At 31.7% G+C, this 24,498-nt stretch overlaps 1 protein-coding gene and 1 long non-coding RNA gene across 2 annotated transcripts; one reads left to right on the top strand and one right to left on the bottom strand.

Moving 5' to 3' along the window:
• Positions 1 to 6,850: 6,850 nt before the first annotated feature.
• On the bottom strand, positions 6,851 to 7,118 carry LOC128921425 (uncharacterized). Its single transcript, XR_008470889.1, has 2 exons — positions 6,978 to 7,118; positions 6,851 to 6,934 (listed from the first exon to the last, which is right to left on the bottom strand). It is a non-coding gene; the product is annotated as an uncharacterized LOC128921425 (long non-coding RNA).
• On the top strand, positions 7,019 to 21,895 carry LOC105220864 (dual specificity protein phosphatase 18). Its single transcript, XM_029046035.2, has 2 exons — positions 7,019 to 7,278; positions 20,885 to 21,895. The coding sequence occupies exons 1-2, from the start codon at positions 7,019 to 7,021 to the stop codon at positions 21,480 to 21,482; spliced, it is 858 nt and encodes a 285-aa protein (XP_028901868.2). The 3' UTR covers positions 21,483 to 21,895.
• Positions 21,896 to 24,498: the final 2,603 nt, after the last annotated feature.

The following is a 24,498-nucleotide window of genomic DNA, read 5'->3' as shown; positions in this document are numbered from 1 at the left end:
GTGTGAATGCAATCTGCATTCAACGTGTACAAATATAGAAAAATCAACACTGCGACCAAAGCACGCACTTCTGTCACGGCTATCAACAAAGTATGAGCAATTTGGGCAGCCTGCAACTAAGAAAACCGCCACACAGCAGTAAATCAAGCAATTGGCGCCAGCTGCCACGCAGCCGCACAGCCACAATTGTTGCATTGCCAACAGATGCGTGGTGAACATATGTGACCACAGCAACAACACACAATCAAACACAGAGAGACACACAGAAGTGCATAGGAAGACAGAGTAACCGTGGCGCCTGAGGGGCGAAGCCGCTGAAGTGTGTGACTCGGTAAAATGTCGCAGCAAAAGTTATGTTATTTATTCTTCTTGTTGTTGTCATTATTATAAACACCAAAATGCACAACACTAATGCATGAAAATGAAGCGAGTAATGGGTGTCAGCCGAGCGCCTGTCAACCAGTGGCGACACTGCATTGCCTCCCTTTGTTGTTGTTGTTGTCATTAGTTTATGGCAGTTTTTGTCGGCTGTGGATTGATATGGGGAGCGTAAAGGAGCAGCAGCAACAGCAACAGTTGTCACTTTTGAAGTGAATTTTCGAGAATAAAACTGTTTCCGCTGCTGCGGCAAATCGCTTTTGATGCGGCGCGTAGAAATGTATTTGGGCCAAATGCTAATAGTTTGCCGTCACCCACATTTACCACTAGAATAGTCATGTATGTATGTATGAGTGTTTGTGTGGAAAAATATTTTCTTATATTCATCGTAAGTACGAAGGAATTTGAAACAACAGCAGCAACAACTAATTGCATCTGCTGTGCTGTGCCACATTCCAAGCGATGAGAAACATGCACTCACCCATATTATACACGCATATTTACATGTTTTAGCATTTCTTGTATTGACATATCCCGCAAGCATTGAGATGCCATTCCAAATGAGATTGTTGTGTTGCTGCACAGTGGGGTCTTATGCGTTTGACAATGATTTTTGAATTTTTTTCAAGCTAATTGTTTTGTTAATCTGTTAAGGTATGTCCCAGACCGAGGTCTACGTGTTCTCGATTAGGTTTATCTTATATGTACCTTCCGCCTTTTTGTCTTTTGAATTTCGCGGCTATGAATAAAGGGCTATACATCTTGGAAAGGTCTTGACATAACCCGCTAGAGAAACGTTCCGTGAAAGTTAATGGTGTTTTGGGGGATGGTACTCTCACACTTCGAACTGCGGAGGAACGGGTCGACGATCCAGAACGGGTAAAAACGACACCATGGATAAGCCGGCGGAAGGCCTGTGACGACGAATACCGATCAAATCATGGACAACATCGAATTAGACCGACATGTGACATCTCGTGACATCGTCCAGGAGATGGGAGTTAGTCGCCAAACCATTTTAAACCACCTGCAGAAGGCTGGATACACAAAAAAATTTGATGTTTGGGTTCCGCATGATTTCACACAAAAAAACCTTCTGAACCGAATCAACGCTTGCGATATGCTGCTGAAACGGAACGAATTCGACCCATTTTTGAAGCGGATGGTGACAGGCGACGAAAAATGGATCACATACGACAATATCAAGCGAAAACGGTCGTGGTCGAAGGCCGGTGAATCGTCCCTAGCAGTGGCCAAGCCGGGATTGACGGCCAGGAAAGTTTTTCTGTGTGTTTGGTGGGATTGGAAGGGAATCATCACTATGAGCTGCTCGCATATGACCAGACGTTTAATTCTACCATCTACTGCGAACAACTGGACCGTTTGAAGCAGGCGATCGACCAGAAGCGTCTAGAATTGGCCAACAGGAAGGGTGTAGTGTTCCACCAGGACAACGCCAGACCACACACTTCGTTGATGACTCGTCAGAAGCTACGGAAACGCGGATGGGAGGTTTTATCGCATCCACCATATAACCCGGACATAGCGCCAAGTGATTACCACCTGTCCATGGCGAAGGACCTTGGTGGTGTAAAGTTGAACTCAAAAGAGGTTTGTGGAAAGTGGGCTGTCCGAGTACGTCGCAAATAAGGAGGTGGGCTTCTACGAGGGGCGTATTGTGAAGTTGCCATTTAGATGGAAAGAGATTATTGAACGAAACGGCGCATTTTTGAACTAAATCCGATCACTGTAACACTTTTTATAATGTATTGAATAAAGAGCAAAAAGCGGAAGGGAGTTATTTGCCAACTCAATATATCTGGGAGAGTATGTGACATACATATGTATCCTAAGTTTAATAATTTGTTATAATGAAATAACGGTAAGTACGCAACTTTTTGTGCTTCTAAAAGTCGAAATGTTTTAGTTTTTTTTTTTAAAGTTTATAAAAAATTTCGATTAAGAAAATTATGATTAACACCAGACACCCTGTAACCATTGACCGTGTTTGCTGACCCACTGCCCGTCGACAGCATTCCGCATGCCAAAACCACATTTAACGACGAAACGCTATTTCTGTTTCAATTGACTATTGACTGTGTATATTTCGATTTTAAAATAGGAATTCCCTTTGTCTGCTCTGTGCTCAAAGCAGCTATAAATATTCGACACAAAGCGATTAGGCGACCTTCGAACGCGGACACAATCAAAATGCAGACATCTAAAAAGAGAGCAGAATTTTTGCATTTCTTTTTCTAATTGCGTGCAATTTAAAAGTATTTACAGACTTCATATATACTAAGGAATGTATATAGATATAGGTAGATATATAGACTACCGCCTGCTAAATCGAATTAATTTGCATTTTGGCAATGATTTTGTATTGGCTGAGCGAAATAATGCGGTAATCGCATTCAATTGTTGTCTAATAGTACGATAACAACAACAATAGCAATACAAATTGGATGGCTTAACAAGCTTGGCAAGCACGGAAAGAAATCAACAACAAAGATTGACAAATAAATTGTTCACTAAGTAAATATTTGTGTTTTTTATGCTTGTGTGTTGATAAAAAACATCAAATAGTTTGTTAATTTATTTGTTTAACTCACCTGTCGCTGCACTTAATTGATGTAATACTTGATAAAGCTACCTCTTGACCCCTATATACAGGGTGGTGTTTCTAGGAGATATTTGTATAGATTCTTAAAAAAGTTCCATTGACTTTACAAGTTTAATCTCGATAGATCTCAACTTCGAAGTGACTAGTTGAGATGAGCGAGACGAATGATAACCGGGATAGAGAATTTCATGTGAATAAAAAAATGACCAGGGTAATTGATTTACGACAATATGTCTCATGGCACGAAAACAAAAGATAGTCCCGTTTCAATCATTCAATCTCCGATCCACGAAAAATTTATCTATGGTTTGTCAGCCTAAGAAGAGTGTATTGTCTACAGCATTTTTAAAAGTCAACAGTGGACACTTGTCTAAAATATGCAACAAAATATATCTTTCTGATAAAACATGATTTCGTGGATTCCACATGCTCTCTCAATGATAGTGTCACTCTATCTTTAGAAACAATTTTTCGAACACAATCTTTACAATCAAGTTTCCTATGGATTTTCGCGATCGAAGCGACGTTAAGTAAAGTACTGCTTATAGTAAGTAAAGTTAGTCTGTGATAATAGGAGTGGGCACAATAGACCTTAGGTCGCAGTGCGTTCCTCAACCCTCAACTCTTAATATAATCCAATCTAAAGTACTACACAGATCACCCTATATTTTTAAAAAAACATTTGAGTAAATTAGCTGTCATTGAATCGTACGACTTTATTGCTTGAAATTGGAAACTTATCTTGAAACGAACATAAATTTAAGTGACAACTGAAAGAACTGTTGTAAATATAGAAATTTACTATTACATAATGTTGTTTAGTGATCATAAATTAACAACAAAAATGACTTTAACATGAAATAAACTGATGTTAATTGATTGTTGAAAAAAATTTACCAAAAAGTATTTGTTAAGGATTAGTTCAAATTTTTAAGATTTTATCATATCCACTTAAAGTCTACAATTCGGTATTTCATTTCAAGTCAGAAATACATGCTAATATGCTATCAACAACATGATCTAAGCTTATGCTGAAGATCCTTGATATTTAGACAAGGAGTCACTGAATATTTGGCTATACATACTCAGCAGGTCCGGATAGTTGAGTAAAATCACGGCGGACATTAGAAAACCCAAAGAATTATCTGGTAATTGAGAATTTTTTAAGAACTTATGGCGTCAAAGTGGATAATTTCTGCTTCAGATATTTGTCGGTCTCATTAGGAAATAGTTCCTGGATATAGACAAACATAAGTATCTCGATGTTTCGAAATACAATGGACAACTTTCAATGTAATATTCTTTGTATATAGTATCATGTAGAATATAATCTGGAGGATGGAATGAGACAAAAGAGTTAATTTAACTATATTTTTAGATTTATAACAATTATTACATGTAGGGACCGAGGAGGTAATCTGGTAACGGATGTCCAGAGCATACTGGGATTATGGAGGGAACAGTTCTCCGACCTGCTGAATGGCAGTGAAAGTACAACACCAGAAGATGGCGAACCCGATTCCCCAATCAATGACGATGTAATAGATTGTTCCATTACCCGACCATGAAGAAATTCGAATAGCAATTACCCGCTTAAAGAACAACAAAGCAGCGGGGGCCGATAGATTACCGGCAGAACTATTCAAATACGGCGGCGAAGAACTGATAAGGTGCATGCATCAGCTTCTTTGCAGAATATGGTCGGAAGAAAGCATGCCTGACGATTGGAATCTCAGTGTGCTCTGCCCAATCCATAAAAAGGGAGATCCCACAATCTGCGCCAATTACCGTGGGATCAGCCTCCTAAATATCGCATACAAGGTTCTATCGAGCGTACTGTGTGAAAGACTAAAGCCCACCGTCAACAAACTGATTGGACCTTATCAGTGTGGCTTTAGACCTGGAAAATCGACAACTGACCAGATATTCACCATGCGCCAAATCTTGGAAAAGACCCGATAGAGAAGAATCGATATTCACCAACTTTTCATCGATTTTAAAGCTGCCTTCGATAGCACGAAGAGGAGCTGCCTATATGCCGCGGTGTCTGAATTTGGTATGCCTGCAAAACTAATACGGCTATGTAAGCTGACGTTGAGCAACACCAAAAGGTCGGTCAAGATCGGGAAGAATCTCTCTGAGCTGATCGATACCAAACGAGGTTTCAGACAAAAACTAATACGAGCTATGGAGCAAAATAGAGAAGGTACAATCTCCTATAAGAGTGTACAGCTGCTGGCGTATGCCGATGATATTGATATCATCGGAAGCAACAACCGCGACGTTTGTTCTGTTTTTTTCAAACTGGATAAGGAAGCGAAGCGTATGGGTCTGGCGGTGAATGAGGACAGGACCTAATATCTCCTCTCATCAATCAAAGAGTCAGCGCACTCGTGTCTTGGCTTCACGCCCCTATTTATACAATAAAGAAATGCAAAATTGGAGGAAATCCTTTAGTATTATAGCATATTTCTACTACTAGATGGATTTCAGTGACAATTCGAATGGAATTCTCACCCACTGTCGCACAGAGAATTTTCATATTTTGTTTTTCAGGAAAATCTTTGACTATATAAGCCGGTTCGACGCGATTTTCTTCCAGTTCAGTTGATAGAAGTATAAAGCGATGCATTGGTCTTATTTTCTATGATTCACATTTTTATAGAATAAAATTCAAATATAGACAAAGAGAGAGAGATAGAGAGATAAGTAAAGAGATGAAGGGAGATCCTGGAGCCATTTACTGCTAAGACACTTAATATTTAAATTTTAATATTTTCGCCGAGGTAAATTCTGTTTTCTTAGCTATTAATCACATGACTGATGTAGTCGTAAATTTTTAAATTTTGTTTATTTTCAACAATTTACAGTTATACGCGCATAACTTGCATGCAATGCCTTTCAACATCATAAAAATGCACTTAAGACATCAAAAATAAAAATATGCATATCACCGATTTATATGAGTTCGTGTGTTTGGGATAATATTTCGACTGCTTTGAAAAACAGCCAACGGAAATATTTCTGGCACGAAAACCCACATCTCGCATGTTGCGAGTACGAAAAACACACCTGAAAAACGGCACAATGTTCGCTATGCCTTTGGCAAAGTACCGACGAATGTGTGAAAATTCGAGCATTTTCAAACAAAGGCATGTAAATATGGTAAAAATATTTGCACGAAAAAAAATCAAACGAAAATAAATAAAACAACAAAAAAGTAACAACAATGTTACAACAAAAAGCTGAAAAAAGAAACGAAAATAATTTAAAGATATGTCTCGAGTACTCATAACCACAAAGTGCTGTAGAGTGGGTGGTTGTTGGCTGGCAAGCCATGTGGTGAATTTCGTGGTGCGTCACACATATTCACCAAAATGAAAAACAAAAAAATAGCGCAATTTTCCCACCTTTGAATACCAACGCAGCTGATTCACTACGCCAGCGATTTGAGCTGTAGATTGCTTCAGCAGCGAGAGGGTCGCCGGTGGCAGTGTATGGCGTGTATGACGACTGTGGTGACTTTTGCTGATGTTCATTGCTGTTTGTATGAATGAATGAATTGCGAGTGCTTGTGGTAGGAAACTTGGTCTTTTGGATGGTCGTGCAGCGTCGCACATTCAGTCAATTGGCAGTCAGCAAGAGTGAAAGAAGTGAAATTCTCTACAAAAATACAAAAAATTTCGATATACAAAATATCGTAGAAGCAGCAAAGACAACATAAAAATTCAAAAATATCGTGACAATTCGAAATTTATTTTGAAAATATTTTTGAAAAATTTTTTTCGGCAAATATTTTTGAAAATTTTTTTCGTGAATATTAAAAATTTTTGTAATTGGAATTCGTGCAAATTCTTGGCGCTATTTATAAAAATTTTAGCACGAGCGCACATAAAAATAAATTGAAAATTGATAAAAAGACACATAAGTCATCTTAAAGTCTCAAAATATTCTTAAAAAACAACAACAAATCAACTTAAAACTATAAAAAAAGACATTAAATTCAACTCAACGAAAATGCAAGTCTTACTGCCCGATCAAAATTTATCCACAACCTTAGCAGATTCGGTGGGCGATAAGTTAAAAATCGTCGATGAGATACAAAGCCTGTTGGAAGCGGCCAACGTTGGCGGCACCAGCTTAGCCACTGCTGGCAATAAAGAAAATGTTGAAGAACCGAAAGTTGATAACAGAACCAGAAATGCCTCTAAACTTGATGACAACAATAACAACAGTGATAAGAGCAATTTGAATGTTGGCGAGAATACAGTGGAAAGGTAATTATAGATTTTTTTTATTTCGAATTTAAGAAAATCGCAAAAATGTGCTTTAATGCAAATTTCACGCTTATATTTGTTCAGCAAGATTTAATTAGTAAGTGGTTTACTTAAAATATCGCGAATTAGGCTGGGAGCAATAATATAAACCTTAAGGTGAAAAGTGAGTTAAGTCAAGTTAAGTGTTAAGCAAATCAGATCAATAATTTGTGGCATTTTTACATTTTTCACACTTCATTAGACATTAATTATTCTTATTTTCACGATAATTACTTTTTTATTGTACTTTTAATTCAATATTTTATCAATATTCATTCAAATAATTGAAAATTCATGTTTATTCGTCATTGCCGACTTAAGCCATTCTTTCATTTCTTGCCTAAAAAGAAATTGTGTATATGCATTTCAGTTAATTACACAGCAATTACGTTATTTACGACTTTTTTAAATTACCGGCATTCTAATATCAACTGGTATCTGGTATCTTATCTTATCGAAATCAAGGCATACAATTGTAGATAATCAATTTTTGAAGTAAGCTTTTCTAGATTCATAGTAGTACTGATTAATTGTCAACTACTTATTGTAAATTATGTGAATATTATTCGGTATAATATTAATTATAAGTATAACTGGGCAATAATGTTTACGATTACTTTTCAATTACGATTACTGTAATTGTAATTATTGAAAATATATGATAATGATTACATAAATAACAGTTTTCGTATCGTGTTAATGGAATACCATAAATGGTTCTGAAAAATATATTGCATTCCAAACAGTTCGACAGTAATCATTATCATATTTTTGATTACTTAAAATCAAAAAATTTTAATACTTGCCAGTAATCTTAAAATCATTAAAATTATGAAATTAATGCAGTTGAGAATTACATTTAAAGTAATCATTACCAAACATGAGTATTTAAATACATTTAAAGATTACGGTTGTATAGTAAAATACTTTGAATTTTATTTAAGTAATCAAATATGAGTAATTAAACAGCTTTAAAGATTAAATTTTAATTAAAAGTAATGCTAATAACGAGTAATCAATATTTAATTGTAATGTTAGAGAAGAGAATTATCAAGCTAGTGTTAAAAAGAGACATAGTATACTTTTTAACAAATTAGAGCTTAGTGAAATATATAACGTAGAACAACTTTACTAAACTGAATTGGGAGTGCCACAGACAGAACTTCACCCGCGAATATATTGCGCATAATATTTGTCTCCCCACAAAAATAAGAAAGGTGTGTAGAAAGAAAGAAGAGAAGAAATTCACTTTTACGCCCACATCAAAAGAAATTATAAAGGGTCTATTTTACTGCGAACAACACTGAGGTCTTGACATTGCCATTAGTGCGTCGTCAATCTAATTGACAGCCTAATGGCGCCATCATAAACCAATACACTCGTTGAAACACCTACACCTACGAGTGTTTACCATTGAAATTAGTCGACCGACGGGTGGGTGTGAGAATAAGCGCGACTACCTCAATGTATTCATATAAGCTTTGTTTTGCGACGCTCCAGTAAATTCGCTGTCAAGGCCAAATGGCGTCATGCATTGTGCCGCGACAGCTCAAACAAAAACAATAGCAAAAAAGAAAAAAATAATAAAACAACAAAATCTTTATGGCTGTGAACACGCGAACAAAAAGGACTAAATAAACGCTGCAAAGGTACTGGAGCAATTGTGTTGCAAGTGTGAGTATAATTACATGTTCATTTACAACAAATTTGCCAGCGCGCAAATAAATACAAAGGTTGGCGCTATGAAAGTGGAAATTATAGCCGGCAAGCAATTGAGACTTAATTTAAGTGCTAGTAAAGTAATATTGTATTTGAGTAGCAGTGACGCAATGCCATAGGTCATTCGCTGGTGTGAGTAGAGGAGGGATCGCGGCGTGTGTTCTGAGTTTAGCCACGAGACTTAGATATGCCCGTGTGATTTTAATTAATGCAATTAGGAGTGCATATATCTGTGGCATATAGCGGTAATTTAGCGGTTTATGTGTTTTGCGGTGAGAGCAACGCTAATTACAGGCAGCAGCTAATGTAATTGCTCTGTGTGGTGTGAATTTATTTACATTACATACATAAAACTCATTGTTAGTAAAATGTGTTAACTCCAAATTTGTTGGTTTCCAATTTTTAGTGGAAATTGTTACAAACATTTTTAACTATTTTTTAAACATAAAATATTTATTAAAAATATCACTGAAATATATTTCTTTTTATTTTGAAAAATTAATTATTTATAAAAAATAATTTTTAGTTAACATTTCCAAGAATTTTATCAGGTTTTATCCGAAATTTTTTTTTATTGTTTTTGGTATATTTAAACTATTTCTTTGTCAGTTAAAAACCAGGAATTCGTTGTGGGTTAAATAATATTATTTCGAAAAAAATATATGTACATACATATAAAATTATATTATAATAAGTAAGGAAGGACTAAGTTCGGGTGTAACCGAACATTTTATACTCTCGCAATTTATTTATTTAACTTTATTTATATTATACAATACACAATTTGACCCACATATTCGTCATATATATTGTATAAAGTCCATTGAAAGTTGGAAACCATGATATTAGGTTAGAAGCACCGAGGTCCTCGTGTTCGATATATGGGGCCTTAAAAACCTATGGTCCGATTTTTCCGATTTTTAGAATGGGGCTGCCACACTATTAACATAGTATTTGTACAAAGTTCTGCACCGATATCTTCACTAGTGCTTACTTTATATATTGTAAACTGAACGATTCAGATCGACTTCAAAGTTCTGGTATATAAGAAGTAGGCGTGGTTGTGAAGCGATTTGGCCTATTTTCACAACATATCATTGGGATGTAAGGAAACTATTACAAACCAAATTTCATTGAAATCGGCCGAGTAGTTCCTGAGATATGGTTTTTGACCCATAAGAGGGCGACGCCACTCCCATTTTCTATTTTGTAAAAAAATATGAGTGCAGCTTCCATCTGCCATTTCTTATGTGAAATTTAGTGTTTCTAACGTTTTTCGTTAGTGAGTTAACCCACTTTTAGTAATTTTCTACCTAACCTTTGTATGGGATGTGGGCGTGGTTATTATCCGATTTCTTTCATTTTTGGAGTGTATTAAGAAGTGGCTAAAAAAACGACTGCAGAAAATTTGGTTTATATAGCTCTATTGGTTTGCGAGATATGTACAAAAAACCTATTTGTGTGCTTCCTTCCCTTTATAGTGCGATCCTAACGAATTTTATTTCCATAGCTTTATTTATGGCTTAGTTATGGCACTTTATGTGTTTTCGGTTTTCGCCATTTTGTGGGCGTGGCAGTGGTCCGATTTTGCTCATTTTCGAAAGCAACCTGCCAAGAAATAAGTGTGCCAAGTTTCATCAAGATATCTTAATTTTTACTCAAGTTACAGCTTGCACAGACGGACGGACAGACGGGCAGACAGACATCCGGATTTGAACTCCACTCTTCACCCTGATCACTTTGGTATATATAACCCTATATCTAACTCGTTTAGTTTTGGGTGTTACAAACAAGCGTTATGTGAACAAAACTATAATAATCTCTTTAGCAACTTTTGTTGCGAGAGTATAAAAAGAATTAAAATCATTAAAATTATTACTTGAAAAAAAAAAAATTAGATTTCCCAAATTATAGCATAAAAATTGTTTTGAATTAATTTAGGAAAAATAAAAAAAATTGCCCCAAAAATATATTTTAGACATTTGAGTTATGTTTTTTTAATATTAAGAGTAAAAAATCTAAATTCAAATATAAATTTACTGAATTATACTGAGTATTTCAAAAAAAGTTGAATGACGTTGCCATATTACAGCAAAAACTGATATATAATTTCTTTCAAACTGGTATACAGTTTTTTCTGGTTTTCAAAAGTGGATTTTTTGAAAAAAAAAAATTTAATCTGAATTCAAAATGAGAAGTTATGATCATATTTTCTACTTACTTAAGAAGCTATTATAGCTGCCCGCTGACATTTTCGAACACTGAAAGTAGAAAAATTTCACAATTTATTAATTTCATATAATATTTTAGTATTAAAAAAATTTGGATGAGTATGTACATATATATTTTGAAACAAAAAGTATGAAATGTTAAAAGAAAATATTAATATAAAAATTATATTAATTTTTTTTTCATATAAAATATTTTTTTTGCGTTTTTAATTTTTTTAATATTCATCTGTACAATAGAAACAAATATTTTCCCTAATTAGAAAAAAATAAAAAAAATTAAGTACTAAAACTTACAAAGAAACCCCACATCCTACAAAATATTACTATTCCGCTTGCCACCTGCATTTCATTATTTGCTACATTCACATTTTCTCTATTTTCAATTTATCGCGTTTTCCTTCTATATTTTTTCTATATTTGACACCATTCTCCAAGCCATCAGTCACTGCTCAATATTCTAAATATTTGCGCAAAATGCTTTTTAAACACACACACACACTCAAATGCATACCTGCGTGTAAATAAATTGTTGCAGTGGCATGTTGCATGTGGCTGCTGTGCACCAATTCGAAGTTTATGCACGAAATGTGCGTTAATTTCTTTCGTCTATTAGAATTCCACGAAAAAAGCGCACATTTTATGGCTCATTACGTTTCTGTTGGCTGCTGCAGGCGGGCAGCTGTTTAGCTTGCGCGATTCAAGAGACTCGAATATGCTTGAGGCGGAGGTGAAAAATGGCCAGCGACATTTATGACAACATCAATTACGGTGATGGTGAAAGTGTGTCAGTGGTTGTGTGCGTGTGTATGTGAGTGGTTTATTTATAGCGGTATATCGGTGTGTATGTGTGTTGCCATTAGTCAAAGTAGCTGAAGAATGCGAACAAATATTTTTGGAATTTTTTTTTAATATATTTTTTTTGGCTTGAGAACTTTATTTTAAGTAAATATGTATTTTTTGATAATAAAAATAAAATAATTTATTTAATAGTAATTACTATTGACAGATCATATAAATAATTAAAAAAATAAATTGAAAAAAATATTACCAAAAATTTTTGAAATATATTTTTTCATTCTTAAAATAACATTAAATCACAATTTTCTAACGGAAGTGTAACAAAATATCGCAAATATTCGAAATAAAAATAAATCCATTAATACCCACATACAAACTTTCAAAAAAAAAATCCATGTCACCCAAACGCGAAATCGCTTCAAATTCCTAAAGCATACCGCCATACAACTTAAAAATAATTTCACTTCACTTGCAACAACAACAACAAAATAATTTAGTCATAAACATGTGCTTTAAGTGAAGTGCCCTCCAAAGCGACAGTGGTCTCGTGTGGCAATCACTCATACGCCGCGTACGTCACCCGGCGCCATAAAAACTAAACAATTTCCGACATATGCATTTCACTTTTCCTCTGAGTAAATGTATTGATTTTAGTTTTCACTGCCATTAGAAAGCATTTGCATTGAATTTTCATGATTATTTCTTAATTTTTTTGTATGCCAGAGATGCCACTCAGCCGCTTCTGAGGGAGGCGTTGCCGACGCCAACCTTGACTATGACAAAGAAAACTCATGGAAAGTGTGAGTAATGAAGAAATTCGCAATGTCAAAACCACATTTCAATTTAAAAGCATACAATTGAAGAAGAAGGAGAAGAAGAAGCAGCAGCAACAGTAGCACTTATGCCAGTTTTAGTTTTAGTATTGTTGCCACTTATGCAACTATTCGTCGTATATGTGACCTTGTCAGTGAAAAGTCTGCTTGAAATTTCGTTAATTACATTTGATTTTTTCGCCTTTGGTGTTGAGTGAGTACAAAAGCGCACATTTTTCTTTAGTAATTGTTGAGTAGAATAGTCTTTTGTGCTGAGGAAAATTTTTTAGATTTCAGGTGTGAATGATATGTGCGAAGTGACATATGCGCGGTGACTTGTAAGACTATAATTAATGCGAAAATAATGTGTGCTTTAGTCTTAGTTGGTAGTGTCAACATAGGAGCAGCTATTTTAATATTTTATAAGAATTTTTTGAAAAACATTTTGATTATTTTTCCCATGTTTTAGTTTTAAAAAAGTGTTACCAAATTTTTATAATTAAAAATTTTGAAAATTTTAATTAGGTGGCAACGTCATAAGAAGCAAATTTTTGATATTTTTAATATTGTACGTTTCATATCCATACTGCAATTTAAAGTTTTTTTCTGTTAATAAATTTATAAAAATTGAATAAGTGTGGCATCACCGTTTTAGCATATTCTTTAACTTTAGCCCAATGGATTACTAAGAGTTTTATTTCACTAATTTAAAAATTTCCTACTTATAAGTTAAAAAAAAATGGAAATCAGGTGGCAACTCTTTTATAGATATTTTATAATAAAACATATTTAAATAAAGTTTCCTTAATTCTTAGGTGGATTCTTTGAATCATTATAACACTTGCACAATTTATGTGATACTAAATATTCCTTATTCAAATTCCTGTGGCAACACCGAAAATTACAAATTATTCCAAATAGGAGTAAGGTTAATAATATTTATTTCTTAAAATAATCATGTAATATATTGGACCCAACTAAGTTTTTCGACGAGATTGAGTCATAAGCAAAACAAATGAATTCTTGAATTTATCATCCAAAATCGAAATATTTGTATTCGAAGTTCGAAAAAAAAGACTTTAAAAATTATTATTAACAACAGTATATCGCTACTTAAATATCCAAAATATGGATATACTCTACATTTTCTTCTTAATTCAATGATACGCTCTTTGTATATGACAGATGCTATGAAAAGTCAAAGTGTGATCTTCGAAAAACAGTTTTTGTTTTCAAAAAATACTGAACGCCTTGTAACATTAAAAAATAATTAAATTTGTTTAGTTAGTTTGGTTCAACAGTCAGCCGAGTACTGTATAGTGTTATTGAATAATATTTTGATTTTTTTTTGTCGCATTTTCGAAGACAAATAGTTCTCGAAAACAAATGTCAGAAAATATTGAATCCTAATACTTTGGTTTTTAATTTGGAATTTTTTACATTTTGATAAGCAAAAATGACAATTTTTTTGTATTGAAATAAAAAACCCGGAATTTTCATTAAAATTAAGTGGTAAATTGTATATAAAATAAAATAAAAAATAAAATATATATGTATATAAAAATATGTATATTAAATAAAAAAATCTTTGTTGCTAACCGATTAGCCAGCGGTTAGCTAATAATTTGAGTCACTTCTATATTTATGTATAGTTGTGAGCAAAAAAATTGCAGAAAATGATGCTGCAGAAATTTTACTTTTTTTTTAAGTTAATCGAAGTTATCGAACTGACTTATAGTACTTACTGTGGTTAATGAAATTGAATCAAGGAAGTTTGGTTCAAACTGTTAGAAATTATTAAAACAAACATCCACGAAACGTCAAAACATATGACATTTGTTGTATTATCTTGATAAATGTCGAAATAAATTATAAAGAGAGAGAGATTTCTATTAAGAGCTTTTCTTATAGATATATTGATCCTTAACATTTTATTCATGATTTTATATCCACTGAAAAACTTCTGACTCACTGCATTTTTAACGCTCACAGCTGTTTTCAAGCATATATGCGCCAACTTTTTTTATCTTTTCATCATTTATTTTATTTGTATTATCAACGAATAAATTTCGGCTTAATGGCCTTAACCTTATTTCACAAATTCGCTTATTTTTCCTCAATATGCTTTTTGCTAAATAAACAAGGGGAAAACAAAATGCCATTGAATTTTTTGCGACTGTCAAGATGTGGTCATGTGGAGTACATGTAATAATAAATTAAAATATTTATGCATTTCTGTGTGTAAATAAGAAAGGACGGGCATTTAAATGCGTAGAAACGTTAGTACTTTTTGAAGGGATTTTTTGTTAAAAATCATTTTTTTATGTTAAAAATATTTTTTTTTTGTTAAAGAAAATTGAACAGGTGCAACTAAATATGAATAAAAACAATTATTCGTCTGTCAAATAGATTCTTACATATGTTTAAATATTAATTTTTATATGAAAAATATTTTAAATTTTTTTATTTTTGTCATTTTTTTTTATTTTAGTTATTATTATTTTTAAATAAATATTAAAAAAAAATTATATTTATAAAAAACAGTATTTTTCCAATTAGTTTTGTGAAAAAAAATCTAAATTAATACGTGTAGTGATGCACATAAATTTTATATCAATCAGCAATGCCGAGTATTAAAGTGAATTCGCCTAATTAAAATTGCCACAAGGTCACAAACACAATAATTAAAATTATTTTAAACATTTATCTTCCGCCATACACTTTTTGTAGTTGTTGCCAAAAATTAAATATGAAAAAAAAAAGTTTTTTTATGATAAAATGCTAAAATGGCTTAAGTCGGCTTAAGCTTTTGCTAATATTTTTATGTCTAATAAAAAATTGTCTGGTTTTTTTTTCCCTATTTTATTGTAGTTTAAGACAATTAATTGGAATTTATTATTAAAAAACAAAAAACTACATCGAGTCTGGAAAAAGTTAGTAGATATAACTCAAATTCGGAAATTAATTTAAATCGACTTAAGATTTTTTTAATTTAATTATCAAAATTTATTCTTTTCATTAAGAAAATAAATAGCAAATTAATTATTTTAAGCACAAATAATCTTGTTTATGTATTTTAATTTATAAAACAATAAAGTAAATTTATTGAAATGTAAGCGAAAAAAATCACAAAAATCACCGCAACTATCCACATTCTCTTTATTCAAATAATCAATTTTTGACATTCGCTGCGCCTTTAGCGCTACTAATTGTTGTTGTTGTTATTGTAGCTGTCAACGCACGTTGTCGTCTAGTGAAAGTGTTGATGATGATTAAATTTGGCCGCAAGCCAAAGGAATTTCGCGCTTAATATTTGCGCACACAACAACAAAAAAAACAACGACGTAATTATTATTTAATATTTGTTTGTTGTTGTTGTTGCTGTTGTCATGACAAATAAATATTTGTATTTTATCGCACAGAAAATGACATGTTGCAAATGCATGCATGATGCTTGGTGTTTACCATTGCATTGCTGTCTCTGTTTGTTTGTTTGATTGTTGGTGTGCGATTTGTTTTGCTCTTCACTGTGAATGACAATTGAATTTGCAGCAGCAAAGAAAATTTCGACAATTTATTACAATCTCTTTTATGGCCAGCTCAATTGAGTTGTTTGTCATTTTGGTCGTTTTTCCACGGTTGAAATTGCGTTTATTACTTATTTTTATCAGCGCAACGGGGTAATGCACCGTAATTTGATGGCGCATTTAGTGGATTTATTTACATGTTTATCTGTTTATATGTATTTTGATGTATTTGTTTTGATGATTTTGAGTAAATTTTTATTATCACTTTGGTATTTAAGTGTTTTTTGAGAGGCAAAAAAAAAATATATTTTTTTATTTTTCTCGATTTAAAAACATTTATATTTTTATTTTTTAATTTTTTTGGTTTTTTGAAAAGAAAAAATATTTTATTTATTTTACGAAACAATTATTTTCTATTTTAATTTTTTTTGTTTTAAATAAAAAATGTTTGAAAAAAAAATATATTTAATTCTTTTTATACAAATTATAATAATAATAATAATAAAAAATATTTTTTTCTTTTATTTTTAAGTTTTTTTTACAAAATTTTTTTTTTGATATTTTATTTAATTTTTTCATTTATATATTTTCAATTTCACAACATTTCCTGAAAACATTTTTTTTAATTATACATTTTTTTAATATATTTTTTAAATTATTTTTTTTTTTTAATTATTTTTATTTAATTTTATTTTGATTCATTATTATTTATTTATTTTATTTATTATTATTTATTTTTTTTATTATTATTTATTTTAATATTTTTATATTAGTTTAATAATCTTTTTTGTAATAAATGTACATATAACGTTCCTCTCTTCCCTATATAATATCAAATTTTATAACCAGCGCCTTCTTGACGTAGAAGACATTAAGTTTACCAGCATTTCCGGTTCGTCATAATCGACGATCACGCACACTATTATATAACTCGAATTTTTAAACATGTTATTTACACTTTAACCTATTTTTACTTTCATCTGATAAAAATAGGGTTGCTTTGTTTGAAAAATAAAATTTGAGTGACTTTAAAAAAAATAAAATTGAAAAAAACTGAAAACAACATGTACCTGACAACTAAGACATAAATCTGCGACCACTTAACTAACACATATACAAACATACCTATATTCACCATGTGGTGAAAACAACTAATTGTACTCTAAATTGAAACTAGTAACAGACAGAACTTAAACTAGTTGCCTGACTAGCAACTATGAAATATATTACCGCCAGGTGACGTATTGTATTTATGGTGTGATATATATGGATCATTTTTGAGAAATCGACATAAAATTCAACAATCCGCTAGGTCGACAAGTCTCTAAAAATACTTTAAAATTTCGGCATTATAAAATATATGATGAAGGTATATTTGAGAGACTCTTTCTTTCTTGTAAAATTTGATTCGAAGTTTTTTGAAAAATATTTAAACAATTAAACGGTATTTTCCTGATATTGGACTCCTTTATTTTAAGTCAAGAATTTCTGGTTCAAAACTACTTTCTTTAATACTAGTTTGAGATATTTTTGTAGGGTCTTCGAATATGTATATTGCTGTATGTGCCTGTCAAAATATATTCACCAAAAAAATGTGAACAAAGAGCAGACTATAAAGTCAAATGTCTCACATAACTAGATACATTTGCTTTATGCGCTGTCTGATGAGCCATCCGTCGACTTATTTTGACTGCGGAAAAAAACTGTAGCGAAACAGATAAACAAATAATTCAATGACGTCAGTGGGGCAAAAACGTAAAAGTGAAAATATTAAAAAAAGTGATGATGGCATACCGCAAATGAATGGGAAATAATAATAAAAAAGGCAACTACAAAAAAAAAGTAGGCAAAGCAAATAAATAACATTTCATTCAAAAATTTGCGCAAATCAAAGGTGGCGCAAAAATTTCCGCTGAATGGAAATTTAAATAAAGAAAACTACAAAAAAAAAAACTAAAAAGTGCGCGTAAACAATAAAAATGCATGTTGCCGTATGGGCAAAAATAATAATTCATCAGCGCTGGAAATGTTGAAAATATTGAAAAATAAAGAAAAATAATTTTTATCAGAAAAATTAAAAAAAAAATGTTTTTGAAAAAATAAACAAAGTTTGTAGAAATATACAAAATTTTGTTGAAATTTTGTTTTTTTCTTGTTTTCTAATAATATTTCCAAAATTAAGATTTCTATTTTTTGCAATCTCTTAAGCTGTTTACTTAACACTTTCATTGCTTGCATTGTTCGCATACCAAAATTAGGTTATTTATGTGCGCCACCCAAATAAATGCTATATTTAAAGTTTGAAGAAATCTTTTTTTTTCGATTTGCACATTATGTTTTTCACGTCTAAATTTATTTGTTTATATACAGTTTAAAAATATATGTGTGTATTTAAATTTTACGTCATACCAAATTGTGGTACATTGCAGTCACGCCGCGGAACCTCCCACCTCTTTAACGTCATGGATACTTTTTTTCTAACTTTTTTATTTTTTCCAAAATTCTTGTTATTTTTTATGTTTGTTATCGAGGTATAGCCAAAGTTTATAGTGTTATTGGCATATATTAAACTATTTTGTTTATTTTATTTTATTAACGTAAACAAATTTCCTACACTTCGCCCACGGCCTTGTCTGATAGTAAACAATGAGGATATTGTAATCTTATAAAATATTAAAAAAAAATTAATGCGCAGTTTTTTTTCTAAAAATCCAACAAGTAGTCTTGTAGTCTATAAAAAAAATTTCAATTTTTTTCTTTGAAGATTTCTTATAGTTTTATGCATCAATAAATTATAGAAATATATGCCATTTTTATAAGAATTTTTTGCAGTTCATATTTTAGACCAATGTACATTTTGACTATATCAAATTAATTGAAAATCTTAAATCAAACATTATTATATCTGTTGCTGAAGTGATATCTGACGTTCTCCAACTTTGAGATACCAATTATTCACCGCTTCAAACGAATCGAACAAACAATTGGTATAAAACATAATATTTTGCATAAACTGGCATAAACAGAAATCAAATACTAAGCGGTTAACCACTTTATTGAGATATCTTTTATTGAGTTCAATTAAAGAACTTTATTTTTGCTTTCACATCTAAAGTGTCTGACATATTTGAACAGAATTCCAATATAGCTAGTGAGAAAATGGCGAATAGAACGCTAACTAAAATGAGCTTGATTCATTTCTTGTTTAATTATGATGAACGGAATCCTTTCTGTTAATTCTAAGATCTTTTAATTTTGAAAATTTAAAATTCATTGAAGATTTCCAGCAAAAAATAGTCCCAGACGGAATATATCCCAAAAATAAACGTATATGGTAACATACTTTTTGTCAGGTGTCATGCATAAAAATACACAGAGTAAGAATAAGTACCATCAAAACTTATGGCGTAAATAATTTCAAAAATAATATAGGAATATATTGACAAATCGTCACCTTGAACTTGTTTTTTCAATATTTCTATTAATAAGCATTCATATTTTTAAACGAAACTCATATTTTTCACTCAATTTCGATTGTTTTCGCTACAGGGCGTTCATAATTTTGTACGAAAATATTTTGTGTATCAAAATAATATAATCTACTACTATGTATGTGAATAAACACCGATCTATAAATAGGTGAATAAAAACACTTTAATGATTTATAAAATATTTGGCAGCTAAGAAAGCAAATTGAAGTGTCGACAACAAGTTATTTAATGTGTTGAAAATTAATTAAAAATATGCAACTCGGAATGCTGTTTGTAAACAGCCGGGTATATTATAAAAAATATTATATATATTATAAGATTGCAATGAAAATGGAAAATAGTTTCTTAATGCTGATTTTAATATTTATTTAACTTAATATATTATAATTTTATTTTATTTTATTTTATTTTATTTTATTTTATTTTATTTTATTTTATTTTATTTTATTTTATTTTATTTTATTTTATTTTATCTTATTTTATCTTATTTTATTTTATTTTATTTTATTTTATTTTATTTTATTTTATTTTATTTTATTTTATTTTATTTTATTTTATTTTATTTTATTTTATTTTATTTTATTTTATTTTATTTTATTTTATTTTATTTTATTTTATTTTATTTTATTTTATTTTATTTTATTTTATTTTATTTTATTTTATTTTATTTTATTTTATTTTATTTTATTTTATTTTATTTTATTTTATTTTATTTTATTTTATTTTATTTTATTTTATTTTATTTTATTTTATTTTATTTTATTTTATTTTATTTTATTTTATTTTATTTTATTTTATTTTATTTTATTTTATTTTATTTTATTTTATTTTATTTTATTTTATTTTATTTTATTTTATTTTATTTTATTTTATTTTATTTTATTTTATTTTATTTACTAAAAAAAATTATTATATTTCACATTTTGTTGTATATTTTCATATCAATTCTTTAATACTAATTCCCCTACTTTCTCTTTGTTTACTTCAAGTTCTCTACATACGCCCATTCACTCGCACACCCCCTTCCAAGGCATCTCACAACTGACACCGAGCCTCTACTTATGCGGCGCCGGCGTTGTCATGCCAATGGTACTCGATCAGCTGGAAGTGCGTTTCATCATCAATGTCGCTCCGGAGCTACCCGATACGCCGCTCTCCAGCGTCACTAAACCACTATACTTGCGCATCAACGCCTACGATCGACCCAGCACCGATCTGTCGGTGCACTTCGACGAGGTGGCCGATATGATTGAGGAGGTGCGTCAGCTCGGCGGCAAATCGGTGGTGCACTGCGTGGCAGGTGTCAGCCGTTCAGCCACGCTCTGCTTGGCATATCTCATGAAATATGGTGGCATGTCACTGCGCGCCGCCTACTTGCACGTCAAGGCCATACGCCCACAGATACGTCCGAATACAGGTTTCTTCCAGCAATTGCGTTGCTACGAAGAACAGCTGCGTGGCTCCTGCTCAGTGCAGATGATCTACTACGAATCGTTGAACCGAGAGATACCGGACGTTTACGAGCCGGAGTATCGTGCAATGGAAGAGTTCTACCAACGGCAGCGTAAAGCTTTGAAGCGGCATTGAAGCGCGTTGCTTCGTGGGAAATTATGTTTGTGGGTGTTTCACATAGTAAACTTTATTCCAAAGGGTAGTTTTAACTGTATGTTTGAGCGGGTTGTGCAAGGATCTGTTTGTAGTATGTATGCTTGAGAGGGAAGTGCTTGTAATAATGTAATTTGGTCGATTTTATGAAAAAGTATTGATGTGCCTTAGGCTCGACTTAGGTCTGTATTCGAAATTTTTTAGTTGTGAAATCATTTGTAGTTCCTAGTGTTATGTATTTATATGGCAACTTTTTCCCAGCCTAGTGCCTAGTAGTGGTATATTTTTGCTGAATTGTAAAGTTTTAGTATTTGTAGATATATTCTATTTATAAAAAGTTACAAATATCTGTAATAAATTTGAAAATTATGTGTAAAATAAAATTAAAAAAATTATATTTTTTTTTATTGAAGAAAGGGTAAGTAAGTATTTGGAATATGTGCACATGTGATCTTCAGTTATATCCTCAATTCTTCACATAATAGTTTAAAAATATATATTTTTTTTTGTGAGAATGAATAGGTCAAACAGGGCAGGGTACAATGGCGACAGAAAATGCTGTTTTAAATTTCATGGTTCAGTCAATAAATATACTGTAGGTTCTTTAAAATTGTTTCTCAATACTTAAAAGTCGGGTAAATAAAGCTTTTGGAGAAAAAGTAAACCCCGCATACGATTTTTGATTGTTCGCTATAGAAAATAAAGATAATGTCAATATTAAACGGCTTTATTCAAAATTTGATCGGCGATCTTTAGCTACTATTTTTCTTCTTCTAAAATATTTTTATGCTGAACGTGCATGAAATCATTATCACACACATAAAAATACAATGGAGCTTGTCATCGCTAAGATTCTTTACACAAATGATCGGTGTGGTTTCCATCTTTGCTTAGCAATTTTTGTTCATACTATGCTCGATGCGATCACGATCGCCACTTTTGCGTACATACTTTTAGGCGCATGCTTTTTGATGCTTTGAATAAAATGGTAGATTCTTCGTAAAATTGTCGATGTTTTTGGGTCGAAATAAGAAAATAGATGAAAACTGAATTCTTGGTTAAAAATATATTAAGCGCATAAATTCAAATATTATATTAGAGTTTAAGGGTAGTTAGAGACACGAAAAAATTAGAATTTTCAGTATTTTTTTGCTATTAAATCATGTTATTTTACAAAAGTAATAATATGGCCATGTCTTAAAGTCACGAAAATTTGAAAAAAAAGAATTTCCAAAGTTATAACTGTTTGTGTTGACCGAGTTCCAAAAATAGTCCTTGCGGTGTCTATAATAAGTCCTTCGAGATTCATTTAAAGTCAATCGGATTAGAAGAATTAGTTTTATAAGTAGATAATCCTGGGCCGGATCGAAGCTTTTTTTTCAAAATTAACAAAATGGCGTCCTTGGGAAATTTTTTATAGATTTTCAGGAAAAAATCAACATTTGATTTGTCTAAAAAAATCGAAAATTTTTAAAACAAATAAGCTTCCATCAGGCGCAGGATTATTATGTTTTCCACAAGTTGTATAAATTGCATTAAAACCTACTGAGCGGCTTTCGAGTTACCATTTTCACCAGTTTAAAAAACATAGTTTTGAAAAGAAACGCATTTAAAGTTTCACCCGGGCGTTTTGCAGTGCCCGAGTACTCTTTGTTATTTGTCAAATAACTCAAAAAAAAAATTTCAGAGAATATTTTTAAGATATTACACTTAACGAAAACGCAAAAAAAATTATTATTTTTTAATCCCGACTACCTCTAACCCCTTAATAAAGGTTAGAGTTTTCAGACTAAATATTCGCCCAAGTAGAGTTGTAGTATCCTGGTATCGATTACGGTAAATCGAATTACTGATTTTTATACTCTCGCAACAAATGTTGCTAAAGAGAGTATTATAGTTTTGTTCACATAACGGTTGTTTGTAACACCCAAAACTAAACGAGTTAGATATAGGGTTATATATACCAAAGTGATCAGGGTGAAGAGTGGAGTTCAAATCCGAATGTCTGTCTGTCTGTCCGTCCGTCCGTCCGTCCGTCCGTCTTTGCAAGCTGTAACTTGTGTAAAAATTAAGATATCTTGATATCTTGAGCAAAATCGGACCACTGCCACGCCCGCAAAATGGCGAAAACCGAAAACACATAAAGTGCCATAACTAAGTCATAAATAAAGCTATGGAAATAAAATTTGGTATGAAAGATCGCACTAGGAAGGGGCATATTTGGATGTAATTTTTTTGGGGAAGTGGGCGTGACCCCGCCCCCTACTAAGTTTTTTGTACATATCTCGCAAACCAATAGAGCTATATAAACCAAACTTCCTGCAGTCATTTTTTTAGCCTCTTCCTAATACAGTCCAAAAATGAAAGAAATCGGATCATAACCACGCCCACCTCCCATACAAAAGTTAGGTTGAAAATTACTAAAAGTGGGTTAACTCATTAACGAAAAACGTCAGAAACACTAAATTTCACATAAGAAATGGCAGATGGAAGCTGCACTCAGATTTTTTTACAAAATGGAAAATGGGCGTGGCGTCGCCCACTTATGGGTTAAAAACCATATCTCAGGAACTACTCGACCGATTTCAATGAAACTTGGTTTGTAATAGTTTCCATACCTCCCAATAATATGTTGTGAAAATTGGCCAAATCGCTTCACAACCACGCCTACTTTCTATATACCAGAACTTTGAAGACGATCTGAATCGTTTACTTTACAATATATAAAGTAAGCCCTAGTGAAGATATCGGTGCAAAGCTTTGCACAAATACTATGTTTATAGTGTGGCAGCCCCATTCTTAAATTCGCCGAAATCGAACCATAGGTTTTTAAGGCCCCATATATCGAACACGAGGACCTCGGTGCTTCTAACCTAATATTATGGTTTCCAACTTTCAATGGACTTTATACAATATATATGACGAATATGTGGGTCAAATTGTGTATTATATAATATAAATAACGTTAAATAAATAAATTGCGAGAGTATAAAATGTT

The sequence above is a fragment of the Zeugodacus cucurbitae genome, chromosome 4, assembly GCF_028554725.1.
Source record: "Zeugodacus cucurbitae isolate PBARC_wt_2022May chromosome 4, idZeuCucr1.2, whole genome shotgun sequence".
Classification (NCBI taxonomy): domain Eukaryota; kingdom Metazoa; phylum Arthropoda; class Insecta; order Diptera; family Tephritidae; genus Zeugodacus; species Zeugodacus cucurbitae.
Note: the sequence above shows the minus strand (reverse complement) of the source record. Positions and strands in the feature narration are given on the sequence as shown.

What these genes read in the sequence shown, in the direction of transcription:
- LOC105220864 (XM_029046035.2), top strand. Translation starts at nt 7,019, where the DNA reads ATGCAAGTCTTACTGCCCGATCAAAATTTATCCACAACCTTAGCAGAT. An exon ending in GGCGAGAATACAGTGGAAAG is followed by an intron (nt 7,279 to 20,884) that starts GTAATTATAGAT and finishes GTTTACTTCAAG; the next exon opens with TTCTCTACATACGCCCATTC.